The sequence below is a fragment of the Argopecten irradians genome, unplaced genomic scaffold, assembly GCF_041381155.1.
Source record: "Argopecten irradians isolate NY unplaced genomic scaffold, Ai_NY scaffold_0535, whole genome shotgun sequence".
In the NCBI taxonomy this organism is placed as follows: Eukaryota; Metazoa; Mollusca; class Bivalvia; order Pectinida; family Pectinidae; genus Argopecten; species Argopecten irradians.
The window spans coordinates 31,403-51,877 of record NW_027188002.1 but is presented as its reverse complement, the minus strand read 5'-3'; the positions used below and the strand labels follow the sequence as shown (position 1 = coordinate 51,877).

The 20,475-nt window shown below is 39.9% G+C and overlaps 2 protein-coding genes across 2 annotated transcripts; both read right to left on the bottom strand.

The window, feature by feature from the left end:
- LOC138312945 (uncharacterized) lies at window positions 1-5,229 on the bottom strand. Its single transcript, XM_069253648.1, has 9 exons — window positions 3,129-5,229; window positions 2,650-2,985; window positions 2,380-2,542; window positions 2,054-2,238; window positions 1,599-1,843; window positions 1,348-1,483; window positions 943-1,063; window positions 484-690; window positions 1-127 (listed from the first exon to the last, which is right to left on the bottom strand). The coding sequence occupies exons 1-8, from the start codon at window positions 5,151-5,153 to the stop codon at window positions 506-508; spliced, it is 3,396 nt and encodes a 1,131-aa protein (XP_069109749.1). The 5' UTR covers window positions 5,154-5,229; the 3' UTR covers window positions 1-127; window positions 484-505.
- Window positions 5,230-7,447: 2,218 nt separating this feature from the next.
- On the bottom strand, window positions 7,448-20,342 carry LOC138312944 (uncharacterized). The gene is made up of 10 exons (XM_069253647.1): window positions 19,773-20,342; window positions 19,221-19,561; window positions 18,869-19,051; window positions 18,519-18,780; window positions 18,150-18,297; window positions 16,238-16,495; window positions 15,854-16,111; window positions 15,480-15,705; window positions 15,025-15,244; window positions 7,448-14,830 (listed from the first exon to the last, which is right to left on the bottom strand). Exons 1-10 carry the CDS (start codon window positions 20,271-20,273, stop codon window positions 7,448-7,450), a joined length of 9,780 nt encoding a protein of 3,259 aa, XP_069109748.1. The 5' UTR covers window positions 20,274-20,342.
- Between the last annotated feature and the right edge of the window lie 133 nt (window positions 20,343-20,475).

The window sequence follows — 20,475 nt, the reverse complement described above, 5'->3', positions numbered from 1 at the left end:
GATCAGTGATGACGGATTTCAGGGATTCAATTTCTTCTTCAATGATCTCCATGATGTGGTTGTAGACGCTCCTGGCGGCGGCCTTGGCATTCTCTTCAACCTCCCAGTATTTGTAAGCAGCGGCCACCTGACAAGGACAAATTACTTACTTGTGAATTACGGTATTAAACATGTCATTTAGAGTACATTTATGATTAAAATTGTTTTGTAATATCTTGAGCCGATCGACAAAATCAAATTGTACGTTTTTGTAGCAATGATTACAGAAAAGTTATTAACAGTTCAGAGTAATATATTCACAATAGTCGACAAGCTAACTTTCCAACAATTTCCACCACTGAGAGTTGTACTTTTTATGTATTTTGTTAGATGCATTTTCGGCTGCATGGTAGTTTATCATATATACTATTGAGAAGTTCCATCGATACACATATTTCATACAAAAAATGGTCTTAAACTCTGTGGGAATACAACTAAACCTACCTGGGATTGCATGTAGTTGATTTCAGGTCTGTCCAGTAGTCCATATAGTGCAAGAGTTGATCTGTTCCCTACGATTGTATATAGCGGACGTGTATCTTTGAGGAATATTGACTGACGACAATCGGTTGGTCAGCTTAGTGAGATACTCATTGTATTTGGCTTTAGCCATGCGTACGACATCTGTATTCAATGGTTGGGCAATTGCATCTAGAACAAACAATACAACCGTATTGATCTAGGCTTATATCTCGAAATCAAAACCGGGAAATATTGAGAAAATATATATAGAATATATCGCGAAATTTTAAAATCAGTTATTTTTTCTTATTTTAGTTAAATCGCGGATTATTTTTAATTAAGCAATAAAGGTTAATACGAATATAACATTTTCTATTTAATTGATTTAATCAGTCTCGTATTCATGATTTACAGCTCAATACCAAAGATACTGGAACGTACTTGTCCATTGGTCGTGGTAGGTCTTGAATGTTAGCAGGGCAGTTCTCGACAGTTCTGCGAGGTGTTCATCCAAAAGGTTCATCATGGCAGCGTAGTTTCTTCTTGATTCTTCACCCATAGTCTGTTTAAAGCAAAATAAAATAATAAAGTAGCAGAAAAAACCAGTTTCCTCACTTGTTTTAGTTTTTATTCGCAGTTTTTAGGGCAAATTTAATCAATTTTGAAATATTATTCAACTATTTGAATAAGTAAAATTATTTATGTATATCATTTTTCCAATTTATAGCAAGAACTACAATATTTTTATGGCCGTATAAAAGATTTTCTGTATGAATATTGAAATAAGTAAGTTGTGTAGACTGATGACTACATTATGGAAAACCATTGTGTAGGAAAAGTAATTACCAATAACATTTCACTTCCTGCCACAATGTACATGTCAATATTGTCCTTCATGGGGTATGATACACGAGAAGAGGCAGCGGTTTCCATCCAGCTGGCATAATTCTCCATTCGAGATGCAATATCATTGCTCCATTGCCTGTAGGATAAAGATAATGAATCAGGTCACACTATGTGCTAACAAATATTTCCAACATAAATGAAGTCCTACTTTAGTGATTGAACTGATGTTGTCTATTTTCGTTATTACTTACGACAATTCCTCAATACGGCTGTTCAACTCAGCACAACTCGTCAATCCCCTCATAGATGTCACATCTTGCCGAATTCCTCTCATGTTCATGGCTGCAAATTGCACATATGGTTTCAATTCTTGCAAGAGAGCAGATCTGATGATGCTGTATTTTGAGTTCACTTCCTCGTTCAATCCAGTTGCTATTTCGTTATAGAGCTGTACAAGGTCTCTGCTGTTGCGGATCATGCGCTGAAGTCCATATGACTGTTTGAAGTCAGAAATCGTTATGAAATTATACATGTAATCAAATCATATAATCGAGTAGTAAATACAATAATGCCAAAGAGACATCTCTGATCACCTACAAATTTGTGAATTATTAATTACTGAACTCGTTTAATATTTAGTACGTTTATATCCGTTTTTATAAGGCCTTTCATTAATACTCAATTATATTATTTCATTACACTATACCTTCAGATCCTGAACAATCGTTGGGCGCCAGTGAAGTCTAGAGTGAAGCATTCTGGATGTGTTGAGACGCATGGCGAACAAACTGTCGGTAATTCTCTGTGTGTTTTCCTCTCTGTAGACCTCAGCCCTGATCGCGCTACTGTTGACATACTTGGCTTCAGCGTGGAACATCTTGCCTGGAGTATCTGACGACATAGTGGAATGATATAACAATGAAGTGCTTATAGAAGTATGAAAGAAGAAATGTCATTAAAAGTTTATATCATTTTTCCCTTAGAATATTTTTCTTCACTTTTGACATTAGTCTTTTATAAAGATTCACTTACCAATATCGTAATTCATATGGAAGGCCATACTGAGTTTGCTAGGATCAGCAATTAACTCTGCGTAAATTGGTCTTTCGTCATACTCGTTGTTAATAAAGAGTCTGTAAGGAACACTGGTACTGACTTGGCCGGACAATTTCATAGATTTAACTGGAGAAACCATCTGTAACAAATAAGTTTTAAGTTAAATGAGGTCAAAATACCATACGGCAAAGACACTAAACTTCAGAAAATTTGTTTAATCAACATTTATATAACAGACATCGTTACCTCGACTTTCATCTGTTTCCTCATTTTGTCAATTTCTCCCATCAAGACAAAATTCTTTCTGCTACGACTGGAAGTTAGGTAGTCCAAGTTCATTCTGGCAGAATATTTGTTGTCTATTTGAGCCAAATGTGAAGTCAGCTGGATATCGACGGTGGTCGCAGGGTGACTTACGCCGACAACGAAAGTGTAGTTCTTTCTAAATCCAGAGGAAAGGTCTTCCACGCGTGAATGGAGAACGAATTTCTTGCTTTCATCACTGGAGTAGCTGAATTCAGTCTTGCCATCAAAGATGATATTCCCACTGTTCATTACTACCTCCGAGTCTAGCTTTACGTTCTGTTAAAATGCCAATAAGACGTAACCATCACCAAAAATCTGAATTCTATAAATATAATCCATTGCAATAAGAAAATTTATAATTCATCGAGAAGCATGAAGAATTCAAAATACAAAAGTGTGAAAATTAATTTATATCTTACCTTTCCAATACTTGGGAAGCTAACAGAAAAGTCAGCCTTTGTCGATCGCCCTTGAGGTGTAAATGTGCCAATCACTCCAATTGTCTTCGTTTCATCCCTCTCGGCGTCCCAGAAGATGGCGGCTTCAGTGGTCTTTACACGATAGGCGTCACGGAAGAGACCAGTGGTTTTGACAGTTCTTGATGGAATTCGAATAGCCAGAGAAATGCTTTGTTCTTTGTTGGAACGTCTTGCTTTATCACGTGTGTTAAAGTCGATTCCATATTTGTTTACACCGTCAATAATAATATTACCGCTGGAGCTGAAAGCAACTGATGATTTGCTGAGTGATCCAGTAACACCAACTGCATTTCTGCTGTTTCTTACTGTCAGTGAAGCTTCTTTCCTTGTGGTGAAGCTATCACTCCTGTCGTTCAGAGCAGCTGTCAACATCATGTTGCTGTCCTGGCTGTCGGTATTCCAGTTCAAGTTCATCTCTCCCCCAATGGTATCGTCGGTTAGCTGACCTTTTGATGACAACGCGACTGGTTGTGGTGCTCGCATTGTTAACCCTGCTACATATGATGTGTCCTTTCCAAATACAACATCCATGTCAAGCATTTTCTCACCGTTCCATTGAGCTGACATTGTTTCTGTGTATTTTGATGACACTAATTCATGATGTATTGATGCACCACCGGAGCGTAAGAATGAAAATGGTGTCGCTATTGTCAGGCCAAAACTACCGGTGTTTCCATTCCAAGTCTCACTGCGAGCAAATGATCCATCAACTACGATCACATCTGTCTGGGTCCATGCTACTTCAGTGTGCGACTGGTATTCATTGGTGTCTTTCTGGTTACGTAAAACAAATCTCAGGGTCTCGGCGTTATCAAAGAAGGGACTAGTAAATGTGACGAATGTTTCCATGTCACTGATGGACCCGAATCTAACTGTCAATTCTCCGTTGATTGGAGCGGAATAAGACGCTGAAAACTCTGCATTACATCTGAAGTCAGGGAATCGTCCACTATGAGTGTATCTCAGTTCAGTTAGTTCATATCCAGCGAATGGGGTAGTAAGGTCAGCTGTTAGGGTGACGGGGCTAGCTGCCAGGTCGACTGATGACTTGAAAGCAATCTCCTTTCCAGTGCGATATTTCAGGTTCATATTAATATTATGGCTGAGACCTTGTCTAGCATACTTGGTCCTTGCAGCCAATTCCTCGTAGTCTGTGAAAGGTGTTTGGAAAGAAACGTCGAACGATAGTGGACTTCTTGATGCTTTTAATGCACCACTGACTTTGTCTGTTCCGTAAGTGACGTCACTGAAACATTTGATGTCATTAGATGTCACTGTGTGTCTGTATACAAACTTCGTTAACTCGAGTCCTTCAAATGGTGAAGTTAGTTCAACGTTAGCGTTAATACGTCTAAGGTGGTGTTTGAAGAAGTCTACGTTGGCTGCAATTATTTTAGCCGGAGTTAATTGTATATTCGCCCTGGTGGTGAACTGGTTAATGTCTCCAGAATGCTGTAGAGAAGCTCCAATGTTTCTGAATAGTCTGAATGGTGTTTTCATTGAGAAAGATCCATCAATAGATGCTGCATTACGGAATGATACATTCACAGTCGACTTACGGCCATTGAAAGTATTTTTCAAATTGGTCCTAAAGTTGTCGATCGGTCCCTGATGATTAATTGTCGACTTCACTGAGTGCATTTGTCCATTCAGTAAACCGGTAAAGGTAGATGAAATATCGACTAAATCCTCACTAAATCTGCTTGTTGTGATGAGATGTAGACTGTAATCCCTTCCAGCTGCCAACTGAATATCATTTGAGAATGATCGCCAGTTGCCGTTGTGAGCAACGCTTGCTGTCAGTTCTGGATAATAAAGCGTACGGAAAAGGAAACTAGCATCACATCGGTCTCCTGAGATAGCATGTTTCAGTAGGAGTTCAACAGGTTTGGTATCGTCATAGCTGGTGGACAAATCGATCTGACTGTCTGACCAAGATCCAACTGCATTCAATCTTAGACCCATGTTTTCGAAATGGTCGAAAGGTGTTTGTAGATTGATTGAAGCAGAGACAGAGTTGTCGTTCTTTGTCAAGCTCAATGTGTTTTCTGATGCTTCTTTCTCCAATGGCAGCGGCAACGTTGGATGTCAATCCAGATTCAGAAAGGGTAACTTCAAATGAAGCAGTGTTTGATTCAAAGCCAGCAAATGGAGTGTTCAGCGACATGCTTCCAATGTAGGCATCTGATGTCTGCAAGGTCATGTCGAGCGATATTTGCTTTTGGTTGCTATATAAAAACACGTGCATGCACTTGTTGATTGTCAACTGAAATGACATGTTGAAACGTGACGGAGGTCATCTCGAAACCAGTGAATGGTGTTTTGAGAACGAAACTGGCATCTATGGCAGGTTTAAATGCGAAGGAAAGATCATATTCTCCTTTTTGTCCTCCAAACTCTACAGATGATTGACTGCTAACCATTTTGTCATTTTTGTTGAATGAAAAGGTTAGTTTAGATGACTCGTATCCATCAAATGGCGTCTTTACAGTCAGCGAAGATGTTAAACCTTCTCGTGTTGTCATTCTGGCGGCAACGGTAATCTTCCTTCCATAATCAATTGAAGCAGAACTTTGTATATTTCCTGTTTGCATGACATGGGAGATGGTCAATCCGAGTTGTTCGTACCCTGTAAATGGAGTCTTTACCACAACATTACATTTCACACGGTCTCTGAAACTTGCATTGACATCTAATTCAACTTTGTTACTAGTTGGATCTGTTGCTTCGACGTGGAAAGCGAACTTTGCCCTGTTTACTGTTACAGTATAAGCTGCTGAAAATATCTCGTATCCTGTGATCGGGGTCTTAACAATAACATGTCCTTCTCTTAAAGACAAAGAAACATCGGCTTCATATTTCTGTCCTGGAGTCAGAGAGAATTGCAACTTAGTTGAAGCTGTATTACTAGAGACATCAGTTGTAAATGAGGTAGTCATCACTCGGTATCCTTCAAATGGGGTTTTCACTGTCAAATGCCCAGCCATTGTGGAGAGGGCAATATCGACCTCGAATCTTTCGTCCTGTTTGAAGGATATTGCAAAATATCCTGCAATACTTCTTTCGGTGACTGCCTGGCGGTAGGCAGTCGATAAAACTTCATATCCAGTGAAAGGGGTCCTTAGGACAATATTTCCTTCTCTGGGCGAAATAGAAATATCACTTTCTATTTGTTTTCCAGGCTGGTAATGAATCTGCACGTGATTTGTGATACTTTCTCTCCGTTTATCTGGTTTGTGAAAGATACAGACATTTCTTCGTATCCGCGGAATGGAGTTCTGATGATAATGTGTCCGTTTTCTAGCGAAAGTGAAACATCTACTTGCAGTTTTCTTCCTGGTAAATACGTGATTTCTCCATGTGTATTAATGTTATTATCTGTCATCTGGTTTGTGAATGCCGCTGACATTTCTTCGTAGCCGCTGAATGGAGTCATGATAACAAGTTGACCATTTTCTGGCGAAAGTGAAAGATCGGCTTGAAGTTTCTTGCCTGGTAAATATGTCATCTCCCCCTGTGCAGCAATGCTATCTTCTGTCATCTGGTTTGTGAAAGCCGCAGACATTTCTTCGTATCCGCGGAATGGAGTCCTGATGGCAATGTGTCCGTTTTCTAGCGAAAGTGAAACATCGGCTTGCAATTTTCTTCCTGGTAAATACGTAATCTCTCCATGCGCAGTAATACTATTTTCTGACATCTGGTTTGTGAAAGCCGCTGACATTTCTTCGTATCCGCTGAATGGAGTCATGACAGTAATTTGACCATTTTCTGACGAAAGTGAGAAATCTGCTTGCAGTTTTCTCCCGGGTAAATACGTAATCTCTGCATGGGTAGCAATGTTATTACCTGTCATCTGGTTTGTGAATGCTGCTGTCATTTCCTCATATCCACTAATAGGCGTCGTAATAGTAACTTGACCACTTTCTGACGAAACAGATGCACTAACCTTGATCTTATGTTCAGGCCTGTAAGTAACTTCTACAGTCGTATCCATGTTTTGTTCTGCCATTTGGTGTGTAAAAGCGGCCGACAATTGTTCGTATCCAGAGAATGGTGTGTGAACAGCAAAACTCCCATCACTTGGCGACATTGTGATATCTAGTTCCAGTTTTTTACCGGGAAGATAGGTAAGTTCCGATTGGTGAGTGAAACGCTCTTCTGTTTTTCGGTTTGTGAAGGCTGCTGACATCATTTCATAGCCTTGCAAAGGCGTTTTTATGGTTAGCTGTCCAGAGGTCAGGGAAAGGTCCATGGAAATTTCATATACTTTTGTTGGGCTTTGGTGAAATCTTAGCCTTTCCAGTGAAACGTTCACTTGTAAATTGATGCGTAAACGCAGTCGTTATTTCCTCGTACCCAGCAAATGGCGTTTTTACTGTTAAATGACCAGCCGTAGAGGAAAGTGTAAATTCGATCTCAACTTTCCTTCCGGTAGAGTATGTCATCTCAGCGGAACCAGACATTTCGTCATTACTGTTTGCGTTGGTAAAAGCCGCTGCAATCTGCTCGTAACCTTTGAACGGTGTCATCACTGATAATTGTCCGTTTCTCATCGAAAATGTTACATCAACAGCAAATTTCTGTTGCTGGAGGTAAGAAATATCTGCATGAGAAACGAAACTTTCTGTTGTTCCTCGGTGAGTGAAACTGGCAGACATATCTTCATATCCAGACAAAGGAGTCTTTATGACCAATTTTCCGTTTGATACAGACAAAACAATATCGAGTTCCATTTTCTGTCCTTGGTAAGCAGCTTCAGCATGGCCAGATATTCTGTCTGATGTCCACTCTTTGTTAAACGCTACTGAAATGTCTTCAAATCCAGGGAAAGGAGTTCTAAGAGCAAATTGACCTTCATTAGGAGATACATTCAAATTCATTTCCAGTCTTTGTCCTTGACTGTACACAGCTTCTAGATGAGCAGCATAGCCATTTGGTCTTAAAGTCTGACTGAACGAACCAGTTGTCTCTTCGTATCCTGCGAATGGTGTTCTCACCACAACTTGACCTCGAGATGAGTCTCCGAGAGAGCCAGTCACTTCCATTTCTAGTTTCTGGTTTGGTTGGTAGGATATTTCAAGGTGGCTGGAAAGGTTTTCTGTTGAGAAATCATGCCTAAATGCAGCAGCCATGGTTTCATAACCAACAAATGGAGTGTTGATGGAAACACTTCCTTCAAATGCATTCGTAGAGGAAAACGTGATATCGCCGGACAATTTCTTAGATGGAGCATACTGGAAGTCGGCATGACATGTAAATTGTTGGATTGTCCCAGAGTTTGTAAACGAGCCACGAACGTTCCTGAACTTCATGAAAGGTGTTGCTATATTGAATGATCCTTCGATGTCATTACGCCATCTGAGAGAAATGTCGGCAGAAATTTGCTGTTCGCCTTTGTTCACCTGTATTGCAGATTCCAGGATTGTTCTACCTAGTTTGTGGGAAAACGATGCGCCAATATCTTCAAAAGCTGTCATTGGTGTCCTGATTCGTACTGAACCTTGTTTTTTAAATCCGTTCTTAAATGTCACATCGACTTGTGATGTTTGGCCGTTGATAGTAAATTCTGCATGAGACTTGGTTGTTTGGAAAGAGCCTTCATGTCTCAATGCTCCGTTCAATGTTTCCATGCCTGGAATAACGCTTCTCAAAAGGAAGGATCCTTCTACCACAGGTGATGTTGAATAAGTGATCTTGGTGTATAGATTTTCTCTTTGGTTGTAATAAACCTCTCCAGTTGTCTCCTCTGATGATTTCACCAAAGAAGCTCGGAAATCAGATGTAAATGGCGATGTGAAGACTACTGTGGCTTCTTGTGTGGCACCGTTTTTAAATACAGCTTCCATTTCAATTTGCTGGTTCATGTAGTAGACTGTTACGAGATTAGAACGGAAGCCATTCATTCCTCCAACATGACTTATTTTGAATAACAAATTATTGAAGCCCTCAACTGGTGTTTTTAGAATAACTGAAGCATCAATGGAAGATGTCAAATCCCAGGATCCGTCTAATTCGACTTGCTTGACGCGACCATAAGTGAACTCTGCATGCGTTTGCATATTTATCAGTGTTCCTCGCTTAGTTACTGTCATCAATACATCTTTTGTGAATGGTGTGCTGAGTGTTACTCTGGCATCTAATCCGTCTCGGGAATTAATGGTAACCTCTCCTACCATCCTCTGATCGTTACGCAAGAGCTCCAAGAACGATGAAAAATCTTCCATAGAACCTTGATGTCTAGCTGTAGCTCCAATAGTACGTATCTGTTCCCATGGGGTTGTGATGGCCGCGGTCATAGTTACGCGTGGATTAGTTTCAAGGCTAATGTCTGTCATGAACTGCTTCATGCCACTGTATGTCAATTCGCCGTGTGTGGTAAACGCTGGGAAATTTCCTGAGTGACTTAATTCACCACTTATATCGTTGTACCAAGGAGACCTCACTATAAATCTTCCACTGAGACCGTTCATCATATTGACATTTACTTGGCTTTCAACCTTGTCTTCGTTCAGTTTCATTTCGATGCTTCCTGTCATCATTTCATCAGTACATTTATGGCTCAATGCGGCTTTCATGTGTTGATAATCCCTAAATGGTGTTGATATATCAATAACTACCTCCTTCTTTGTCTCAGAATCAACAGTGATGATAGCTTCAACCTCCTCTCCCTTATAACTACCGCCGACTTGGTATCGACCGTTCAGGAAGCTTCCAGCATGTGACATTGTTGCTCTAACATCTTCCAATGGATAGAAAGGACTTCTTACGCTGACACTACCGGAAATATCCCGTCTCGTATCGAGGGTACCCTCGGCAATAACATGTGAATCTCCATAGGCTGCATCGATTTGTGAATTGAAATTTTGCAGATCGCCAGAATGGGAGAAGGTGACAATCGCAGGCGATGTCCACATAGACTTAACAGTGGCTGTACCCGTAACAGAGGGTTCTGTGTTAAAGTTCAACTGTCCAGATACGACTTCTGTAACACCACGTACCAATTTTCCTTCAGATGTCAATCCACGACTATTTCCAGAATGAGAAATGGTCGCTTTAATCGTCCTCACATACGGACTCTTGATTACAAGATTTCCTGCGACGTTAGATAGGACGGATAATGCAAGATCAACTTCGTGTTTTGCCTTGCGCAATGTGACCTCAACATGGGATCGGAAATCGCGGGATGATCCATCCATTGAGAATGCTACACGTGTCTTTTTAAATCCACGGAATGGTGTTGTAAGAGTAGCTTCTCCAGATACCATATCCAACATGCTGAACCTGGCATCGCCAACTATAGTCCTTGGACCTATTCCAGCTTCTGCATGACATGCAAAATTTGAAAGGGATCCTGTATGTGAGAAAACGGCATTGATTTTTTGGTAGCCCTTGAATGGTGTAACTACTGCTAAATCAGTAGAAACTCCAGAAGTCAAGTCCATATTTGCTGTAGCTGATAGCTTTTGTTTACGAGGTAGATTGATATTGATTGTACTTTGATACACGTTGTTGCTTCCTTCGTGTGTCATCTTTGCCTTCAATGTTTCGTATCCAGTGAATGGAGTTGTGATGATCACCTGTCCAGTTAATGGTTGACTGTTGAATTGCAGGTCACCAGTTATGGACTTTTGTTTACCGTAGGTGACTTCTGCTCTTGATTGAAATCGTGAAAAGGTTCCTACATGAGAAAGTGAGGCACCTATTTGTTTGAATCCCGCAAATGGTGTTTGAGCGTCGATTTCAGCGCTAAATGGTGATAGCGTAAATCTGGCACTGGCCGTAATCTTTGATTTCCCTATCGCTGCCGTTGCTTTGGAATTAAATGCTTCCCATGAACCATCATGTTTAATTGTTGCTTGTAACTTACGAAGCCCTTTGAATGGCGTTGTAACGACTAGAACAGTGGATACGGATGGTCTCAAAGCGAAAGTGAGGTCGGTTTCCAATTTGTCCTCGCCGTACTGAGCAGACATTTTGTTGTTGAATTTAGCTAAACGTCCTCTATTGGTGAAGGCTAGGTTCACGTTTTCGAAATGCTTAGATTTTACAGAAACAGTTGCTTTGATTTTTCTTGCATTTGCAAAGGTGATGTCAGCTTCATATTTTTTATCCCTTGGACTGAGGCTAAGTTCGGCATGGCTAGAAAACTGTTTCCAATTTCCAGAATGGTCAAAAGCGGCATGCATGTCCTCTGTGAAAGGTGTTTTGAGAGCAAATGATCCTAACTTTCTCACTCCCCATCCCAGGGAAACGTCACCTTGGATCTTTTCGCTGCCATATTGAGCTTCGACATGTGTACTGAAGAGAGCAGATTGCATCTCGAGCTGAATTGCAGAAGAAATATCTTCACAGAATGGAGTCTTCAGAGCAAATGAAGCCTCTTTCCTGTCGGCGTTTACAAATGACAAATCGCCTTCAATTTTCTTTGTTGGGTGATAAATGAGTTCAGCATGGCATTGGAAGTTTCGAAGGTTACCAGTGTGGTGCACAGCGGCTGATATATCTTCTGTGTATGGTGTCTGAATTCTGAAAGATCCTTCAATTCTGTCGACAATGTTAAAGGTCGTATCGATTACTATCCTGCTTCCTGTCTGATACTGTAATTCACCATGTGACTGGAAGTTGCTCCATTCTCCATTTTTGTTAAATAGCACAGTGATAGGTCTAAACATTGGACTTTTCAGTTTGAGAGTACCTTCGGTGTTTGCATTGTTGAAAGTAGCATCAGCTTCAAACTGTTTCTGAGACTTGTACTGAACTTCAGCATGGGACTGGAAGGCATTAATATTTCCATTGTGTTGGATGATAGCAGACATGTCACCAGTGAATGGTGAACGAAGGATTGCGGAACACTCTAAATTGCCATCATTCACTAAAATTATTTCCATTTCGGATGTTTGATCTCCGTATAGTAGCATAGCATTTGACTGGAATCTCTGAGCATTTCCAGAATGATGTGCAGTTAGAGTTATATCTTCAAAATGTGGAGATTTCAGTATGACTTTTCCTTCCAGCTTGCCTTCGCGGGTAAATTCAACAACTGTCTGATATCTGTCCCCATTCAACCAGGTAAGTTGCCCATGGCTGGTCAACTGCCTGCTGTTTCCTTCATGGTTGATCATAGCGACGATATCGTTGATATGAGGTGCCTTGAGAGACAATTCTCCAGTTAGCCTTCGCTCATTTCCAAAACTGGTTTTTGCCTCATATTTTTGGCCGTGTATGTCCTCTAGTGCGATGCTAGATCTGAATCGCCGACTGTTTCCAATGAATTTTGCCATTCCACCTACGCGAGGAAGCTGTTCAAATGGAGTAGTGAGAGTCAGGCTTCCGAGAAGATCGCCAGGCAAGTTCTTGTAAGAATTTTCCAATTTCAAAATGCGCCTTGGAAGATATTCAATGTTGATAACAGAAATCCTTTCCTCTCCTTGAAGTTTACTTGTGATCGTGAGTTGACTGTAAGGAAGCACGGCAAATGGCGTATCAATCCTGAGGTTTCCAATGATATCTCCTTGCATGTTCCATTGAGAAGAAACTGACATTCTAGAAACAATTGGCTCCAATTCAAAGTAAGCTGAAGCTTGGAATGCATTCAAATCTCCGGTAAACAACATATTTGTTTCTAGTCTTGGTACGTCTTCCAATCCTGAAGTGACAAGGAAGAAAACGCGTTTGCTGTTGTCCATCCTCATACGATTTTCTACAGAGAGAACTTGAGTTGATCCGTAATGAATAGAACCAGTGTTTATAAGTTCTCTTGCTTCTTTGTTTTGGTTGAATGTAATGTCAATATCCGTCATAACTGGGGACTGTAAACTCATTGTTCCACTGAGCAAACCATTTGCTTGGTTCAAATTTGTTGATATAGTAATGCTCTTTCTAGGTGCCCATTCCAGACGCATGGCTCCAGTGTATGGGAAGTCGTTATATTTACAATCAAATTTGACAGCGTAAACTTCATTCATTACTTCCATTGTATGGGTAGAGCCAATACGTTCGTTGTCGTTCCCAAAAACGTTTTTCATTGACACCAGAGTTTCCGAGTTCCGCTCAATAGTTAGGCCATTGGTCAATGATCCACTAGCATGGTCATGCTTTGCTGAAATAGCCAGAGTTGGCAAGACATTGCCTCTTAGTTCCATCCTTAGGGAGGCAGTTCCACGTTCGATGGCAAGATTCTGGTTTCCGTTTAGTTCCATTTCAATATTTTTGTTTCCGTAGTTACCATTGAGGCTGGTTCTAACATCGCTAAGCGTGTTTTGGTGATCCCATGAAGATTGAATCGAGTGGGATTGTACAGCTAGGGAAAGTCGGCCGTTGTTCTGCACCTGCCAACCAGATCGGTCATGAGTCATTTCGCCTTCGTACGCAAGACCCTGGCCGTCTTTATTTACGCTGAAGTTGTTGACAAATCTTGTGCCATCATCGTGGTGTCTTCCACCTATGTACATAGAACCAATTTGAGCAATCGTCGTCTTCAAGCTTACGCGTCCAGTTACATCTCGAATTGACGATGTACCTTTGTTAGCAGCATCTACGTTGAGTTGTACAAGATTTTTGTTCCACGTAAATTTAGCCATTGATGATAAACTGTCGGTAAATTTATGATTTACTCCAAATGTTGTCCTTTGGAATCCTTTCACTGGACATTTGACAACCACCTCGCCTTCAAAGTTTGAGATAGAAATTGGTTTCTGCACCATCACTGTCGTCGAGATCTTCTTGACAGGCTTCCAGTCTACATCAAGACTCGTTGAGTAACGAGAACTGTCAGAAAGATGAGTTCCTTCCAAAGCGATTGATCTATAGCCTCGGAATGGAGAGGAAATCTGGAGAGTTGCTGCATAGTTATTGTTTCTCTTGTTGCTGAAGGTCGTGTCTACGGTGATGCGTTTTGATCGGCCCCATTCTATGTCAGCGTGTGATATGTAGTTATTACCACCGCGGTGTTTCAGATTTACAGTATATACGCCTAGTGGCGATTTGTTGTTGGCTGTAATGTCGATGGTATTGATGTCTTCTATGGTTGCTTGACCGTCTACGAGGAAACGTTTGGAAGTATCTCTGTTGGCATCCCAAAGAAGATTGGTTCTGACTGCGTAAAGAGGCAAACTTCTCGTCACATCGCTTTCAAATGTAATGTGTCTGGATGGGTATTTAATATCTGTAACGATACTAGATTTTCCTCTGATCAGTTGATATGAACTAGAAAGGGCATATATATCTCCAGCAATACGGACTTCTGTCGTAGCGCTCATGTTCCTCCATGTGAGGAGGTATTGACCAGAAATACGGACTCTCTTCATGTCGGCGAGATTAACATCAACAGAGCCAATCAATTCGTGTGTGGACGGTAATCTGAAAGTTGAGACGATGGTGTTTCTCTTCGACTGTGCCCATTGTGCGGTGAGGGTGTTTGTGAATTCTCCATCAGTTCCTTCATTCAAATCATTACCTACCTCAATATTTTCGCCGCCATAAGATAGTGCCAGTGTACCTGACAGGTTTTTCGTTCCTTTGCTTTTGTTCTTCAGGCGAAGTGTGGCAGACATTTCGTTCTCCCGATCGGGTAATACTGTTACAGACGTTTCCAGTTGTTTACGATCATGTGTATGACTGGTTCGGAATCCTACATCAATACCCTGTAACAGAAATAAACGTGTCATATTTTCCAAATGCAACAAAGTTGAGAGTAGGAGGTCATGACGAGTATAATTTCGAGTAATATGCGAAGATAACTGAAAACTCAGCTTTTCTGTGATACGATTGCGAAATGCCTAGTTGGGAGATATAGTTACGTCACATGGCAAAGGTAAGAACGACATGAAATATTTACCATTCCCAAATGTTTAAGGTCAAAATCTGTAGATAATGTAGATTCAGGCCAAGTCAAACGTGGGTGTTTCACAGTGGTGGAAAGAGTAATTCGTTTGTTCTGGTCATTTTCGTTTTCACCATAGCCCATGTCAAACGTCAATCCAGTTTTTTTTCTGGTGTGACTGGCTTCTACCGATGTATCGATATTATATTGAGGTCGCCTTTTGAAAACGACGTTTCTAAAAGGTAAAAGAAGAGGAAATATATCAAGCAATAATGCAATATCTTAAGTCTTAACACGATACATGCAACATGCATACGGTGGTTAATTCCAATAGATAGTACTTTAAACTAAAAGTAGTGCAAGTAAAATCTAATGACGACATAAGAGTGTTGATAATACTTGTGTATCTTACCTGCAATAACTACTTCGTAATAGTAACGTTAATGATTTGTAGAATGAACATAACTTACAGTGTGCCTTTCAACATCTTTAAGGCTTTCGTGATCGCGAGGTTTCCCTTTCCATTGACAGTGACTTTGTCTCGAATAACTTTTGGGACAATGTAGTCCAGAGTAGTTCTAGTGACGAAAGCCTTCCCGCCCTTGACCCCAATGCTGGATTGGATCTTGGTGATAAGGTAGGGGGTTGTGATATCCACCTTTGATTGGTATCGTTTTCCCATGTTGCGAATTTTAACTGCAAATATAACAATTATAATGACATTCAACATTGCCCATTGATACAAAACATATGTGCTGTCAGTAGATATCTTTAGATACCTTTTGATGAAGTTTTGAAAGTAGTAGTGGCGTTTGAGTAAAAGATTCCATACGAGCACACTCACCTTCGAGTTTAATGTCTTTAGCGACAATCTTGCTGAGTGTGAGATCGACTGCGATAGATTTTCCACGCCTATAATCAGCGGTGCCTCCAAATACAATTATTTGCTTTAGTGGTGTACGAACAGACAAATGTGGTCTGTATTTGATTGCTTTTGCGGTTCCTGTTGTCTGGACCCTGGCATCAACACTATATTCTTTGCCTTTTGTAAAACTTATGCCACCTTCTATGGATCGGATAGTTTTCTTGTTCTGAATGGAAACTGAAATCAAATCATGAATTTATTATTTTCAACACAAGAACAGGTTAAAAGGAATGTTACTAAATGATACATGTCACTGAAATACGTTTTTAAACATCAAAGGGTGTCATGAGTGAATATACTTACATCTTCCCTTCACAGGCTGGACTGTGATACCGGTCAATGTGAGATCGCCCTCAACAGACTTGGATGGAAGATATTCAACAGAGCCAGTGAGAGAGATACTATCTCGGCCTGACATGGTGATGTCAACTGCTGGGGTATAGATGTAAATGGAACCTCTACGACTCTGTCGGACCTCAGCATTCACTGAATACTCCTGGACCGTATCGATAAGAAGACGGCCTTGAAATTGTTTGTGTACACGTTCATATGCCACAGATCCTGGAACAAGAATGAAGTTTACAACTTTTTAAGTTATATCAATTATGGTTTATATTAGAACAAGCAAATTCGTGGAATTTCCATCCGCCGCTTTCAGGACATATTGTAGGTAAATATAATGTCGGCCAAAAGTGGCTATCGAACTTGGCCAAGTCTGCTAAATAAGGTCCGTCGCAAGTGGCGATCGAACTTCGTCGAGCACTTATGACATTTAATTCTGTTACCAAGTTTGAAGAAAATTTGTTAATATTTATTACAGTTATTGTACGGAAGTGGTAGAAAATGATTATTTTTTAAATCAAAGGGCCATAACTCTGCTAATTAAGATCTGTCAAAAGTGGCGATCGAACTTGGCTAAGCCCTTAAAACATTAAACTTTGTTACCAAGTTTTAACAATATTAGTTTTAACATTTGTTAGTTATTACACAGAAACTACAGAAAAAATGACATTTGTAGTAGATTAAAGGGCCATAACTCTGATAAATAACATCCGCTGAGAGAGTTGATCGAACCTGGCCAGGCACTTAAGGCATTCAACCTTGTTACTAAGTTTGAAGAAAATCGGTTAATATCTATTACAGTTATTGTACGGAAGTGGCAGAAACTGATTTTCTTTATTTACACAAAGGGCCATAACTCCGCTAAATAAGGTCCTTTGAAAGTCTTGATCGAACTTGGCCGAGTCCTTAAGGCATTTTACCCTGTTACTAAGTTTGAAGAAAATCGGTTTACATTTATTGCACGGAAATGGCAGAAAATGACGTTTTTAGTTAGTTTGTTTGTTTGTTTAATTAATTAACGTCCTATTAACAGCTACGGTCATGTAAGGACGGCCTCCCATGTATGCGGTGTGTTGCGTGTATGTTGTGGGAGGTGCGTGTTTTGGGAGACTGCGGTATATTCATGTTGTGTCTTCTTGTATAGTGGAGCTATTGTCCTTTTTATAGTGCTATATCACTGAAACATGCCGACGAAGACACCAAGCAACACACCCCACCCGGTCACATTATACTGACAACGGGCGAACCAGTCGTCCAACTCCCTGTTTGCTAAGCGCTAAGCAGGAGCAGACACTACCACTTTTATAGACTTTGGTGTGCCTCGGCCAGGGGACAGAACCCAGAGCCTTCCTCACAGGGGCGAACGCTTAAACATTTTTAGTAGTTCAAAGAGCCATAACTAAATAAGGTCCATCGACAGGCGCGATCGAAATTGGCCCTTAAGGCATTTAACCTTGTCACTAAGTATCCCCCGGAGAAAGCGGGGAATAATAAATTAGACAAAAACAAGAAATTATTTAATACATGTATTTATATTATGCGTAATATTGTATACTAAAATACCAAAATAGTTACCAAGAAATGACATGTTAATGAATTTCATTTTACAAATAAAACATTTTTCAAATAATGTTCTCAGCGAATAGTACAAATGAGAGAAAAGATGTTAAGCACATTTGAAAATAAATATCAGTTCCAACAACTTAACCAGATTAACAAAGACATGCCATGTCATACCAAGCGGCGCTTTAGATATGAAAGTACAATACATATATTGCAAGATGCTATATCTGAATTAACGTTGATAATTGAACAGAGACATCTGAAATAAATATAAACCATTATAAAACATATTATACAAAACCTTAATTACCTGTCAAGCTTGCCCTTTTCCATGGAGAAACGAGATCCAGTGTCAAAGATTTGTCCATGCTGTTCATCAAGAAATCAATTCCCATATTTCTATCTACAGTGGACCCGGGTGTATCAAATGATATCTTAGCTGCTAAACTCCTCTTTGTCTGAAATTATAAGGTATTCATATTAGGTATTTTTTAACTATTTTGTATAAGTGATCTTTCAACATCGATGGTATGACATGTGCTGTAAAGCAAATCATTTTTTTTAATATTTAAGGTTTAAAAAATACTAACTAGTTTCATATCACAATTATTCAAAGCAATCAAAGCGAACCATCAACTCAAAAATATCAATAGAACCACTTAGTTCTGAGTAGGTGTACCTTGACAAATTTGGTTTCGAATTTGTAGCTTGTCAGGGTGTCCTTCTTCGTTAGATCAACAGCCAAATTAACTGGCCCAGTCAGTGGGAAGTATGGTGCGTCCGTTTGTAATGAAGCGTTGGGAAACTGGATCTCGCCGCACAATTGAACACCTGTCATCTTTATCATATCTTCTCCTGTACAAATTTTGTGGGTTTGTCTATTTTCAGTAACCATCTGCTGTTCACGCTGCAAATCTTTGTGGACGGTGAAAAAGGCAGTCCTGTGTCAAATAAGTGAAATATTTAAGAAATAAGATAATGACGTTGATTTATGGTGAAAATAGCAATTTATCACAGTTCCATACTTACTTGAAATTTACGATTTCCATCTTCTCGCGGGGCATATCAAGTTCCATCTCCAAAATATGACCATCGGCAAGTTCAATATTTCCTTGAAGAGCAGTGCTTGTGTGCAGTGTTGAAACCATTTTCATTCCGCTTTTTGTTACAAAAGCATCAACGCTCATCATACTTGATACTTCGAGAGCAGCACTGAAATTAATGCAATAATGTACATTAACATTGAAACAGAGTCATCTGTAACATTTTGCATAATTAGCCGCGTTCTATCATGTGCTACAACTTACTATTACAAAACCATGATTACTATTCACACATCAATCACTGATTTTCTTTTTATATGTATGTTGCATATAATTACCTTGGTTGAATAGCACCACGGATGATCAAACTTCTTGGACTAGTGCCGACTTTCCGCAAATCCATTTTACCTGTAGCCTTCATATCTACTGTAGCGGTTCCATTTACTGTAAGGTTAAGTGGGAATCCGGAACTCGTTGGAATGATCATGCTGGAGTCCATGAACATGAAGTTTTGCGTAAGTGTATAATCATGGTTTTTGGACATACTGATCAGCATTTCCAAGATGTTGAAGTCTTCGTTGAACAATGATTGTTTTCCATCAAAACGAGCATATCCAAGTTCATTTCCGAAAACTCTTGTGTAAAGCGTTCCCTTAAGTTCATTCATTGCAGATCCAAACTATAAGCAAGCAAATGAAGCAGTTGACAATAAAATGAGCAAGAAAATGCAGAAAAATAATCATTCAATGACCTCTACTGACTTTTAAGCCAAATATCTTTTGATGTGATGATATTGAGAAAATAAGAAAATAACTATAATAGAACGTCAAGCAAATTATTCAATAAAGTGTAATATCATCGCCGCGATTATGTTAATTATTGACATTCACCTGGTTGTTGATGTTCCTTATTTTTCTGCCACTGATGCCTTTAATGGTGTGTTCATTAATTTCGGCAGCTTCGTTGTCACTGAAGTAACCGTTTGGTCCGAAGTAGGATTCCAAGAAATATTCTAAACCTTCAATTCTACCTCCAACTTCAAAAAAGTTGACAGAGTGGCCAAAGAGATCCACTGTCAGATTGGCCATCATTGAGCGGGGTAGGAAGGAGGAAGAAGACCAGATGAGATTGCTCTCAATCGCTGCACCTGCATTAAGTTTTTCAAGGAAAATGGACTTTTCGTAGTTGCGGGAAAATTTCCTGTTGTCGAGATCAAAATTTCTCCTCAGCTCTTCATTCTGCAAAATTCTTCGGATGTTTTGCTTGTGAATGTTCGATGTTTCCTGGATGTTAGACAGATGGGACCAAATGAATGATCCAACTTGGTTTACATCCTCATTTTCAAGTTGCTGTTTGACAAGGGCGATGGTTGCAGAAGTTGGACATTGCATCAGCGCAAGGTAGGCGGCGATTCTGATCTCGGAATCTTCTTCTCTATTTGCAAAAACTGATTGTAATTCGCTTCTCTGTAAATACAAAACAAATAAAATGACGTAAACAATACTTATTTCCTAATTTTCATTTCATTTCACGTTTGGGCAGACACTCGTGATATAAAGAAAATTTGCAAATACATACATCAGCATCACAAGA

Excerpts from the sequence above, each read along its gene's own strand:
- LOC138312945 (XM_069253648.1), bottom strand. The coding sequence starts at position 5,153 with ATGGGTCTAAGATTGAATGCAGTTGGATCTTGGTCAGACAGTCAGATC. Across the intron at positions 1,484-1,598 it reads AGCCGTATTGAGGAATTGTC|GCAATGGAGCAATGATATTG; the intron begins GTAAGTAATAAC and ends TTTATCCTACAG. Across the intron at positions 1,064-1,347 it reads CAGGAAGTGAAATGTTATTG|ACTATGGGTGAAGAATCAAG; the intron begins GTAATTACTTTT and ends TGCTTTAAACAG.
- LOC138312944 (XM_069253647.1), bottom strand. The coding sequence starts at position 20,273 with ATGCAATGTCCAACTTCTGCAACCATCGCCCTTGTCAAACAGCAACTT. Across the intron at positions 16,496-18,149 it reads GAAAAGGGCAAGCTTGACAG|GATCTGTGGCATATGAACGT; the intron begins GTAATTAAGGTT and ends TTCTTGTTCCAG. Across the intron at positions 15,245-15,479 it reads AAGATGTTGAAAGGCACACT|AAACGTCGTTTTCAAAAGGC; the intron begins GTAAGTTATGTT and ends TTTACCTTTTAG.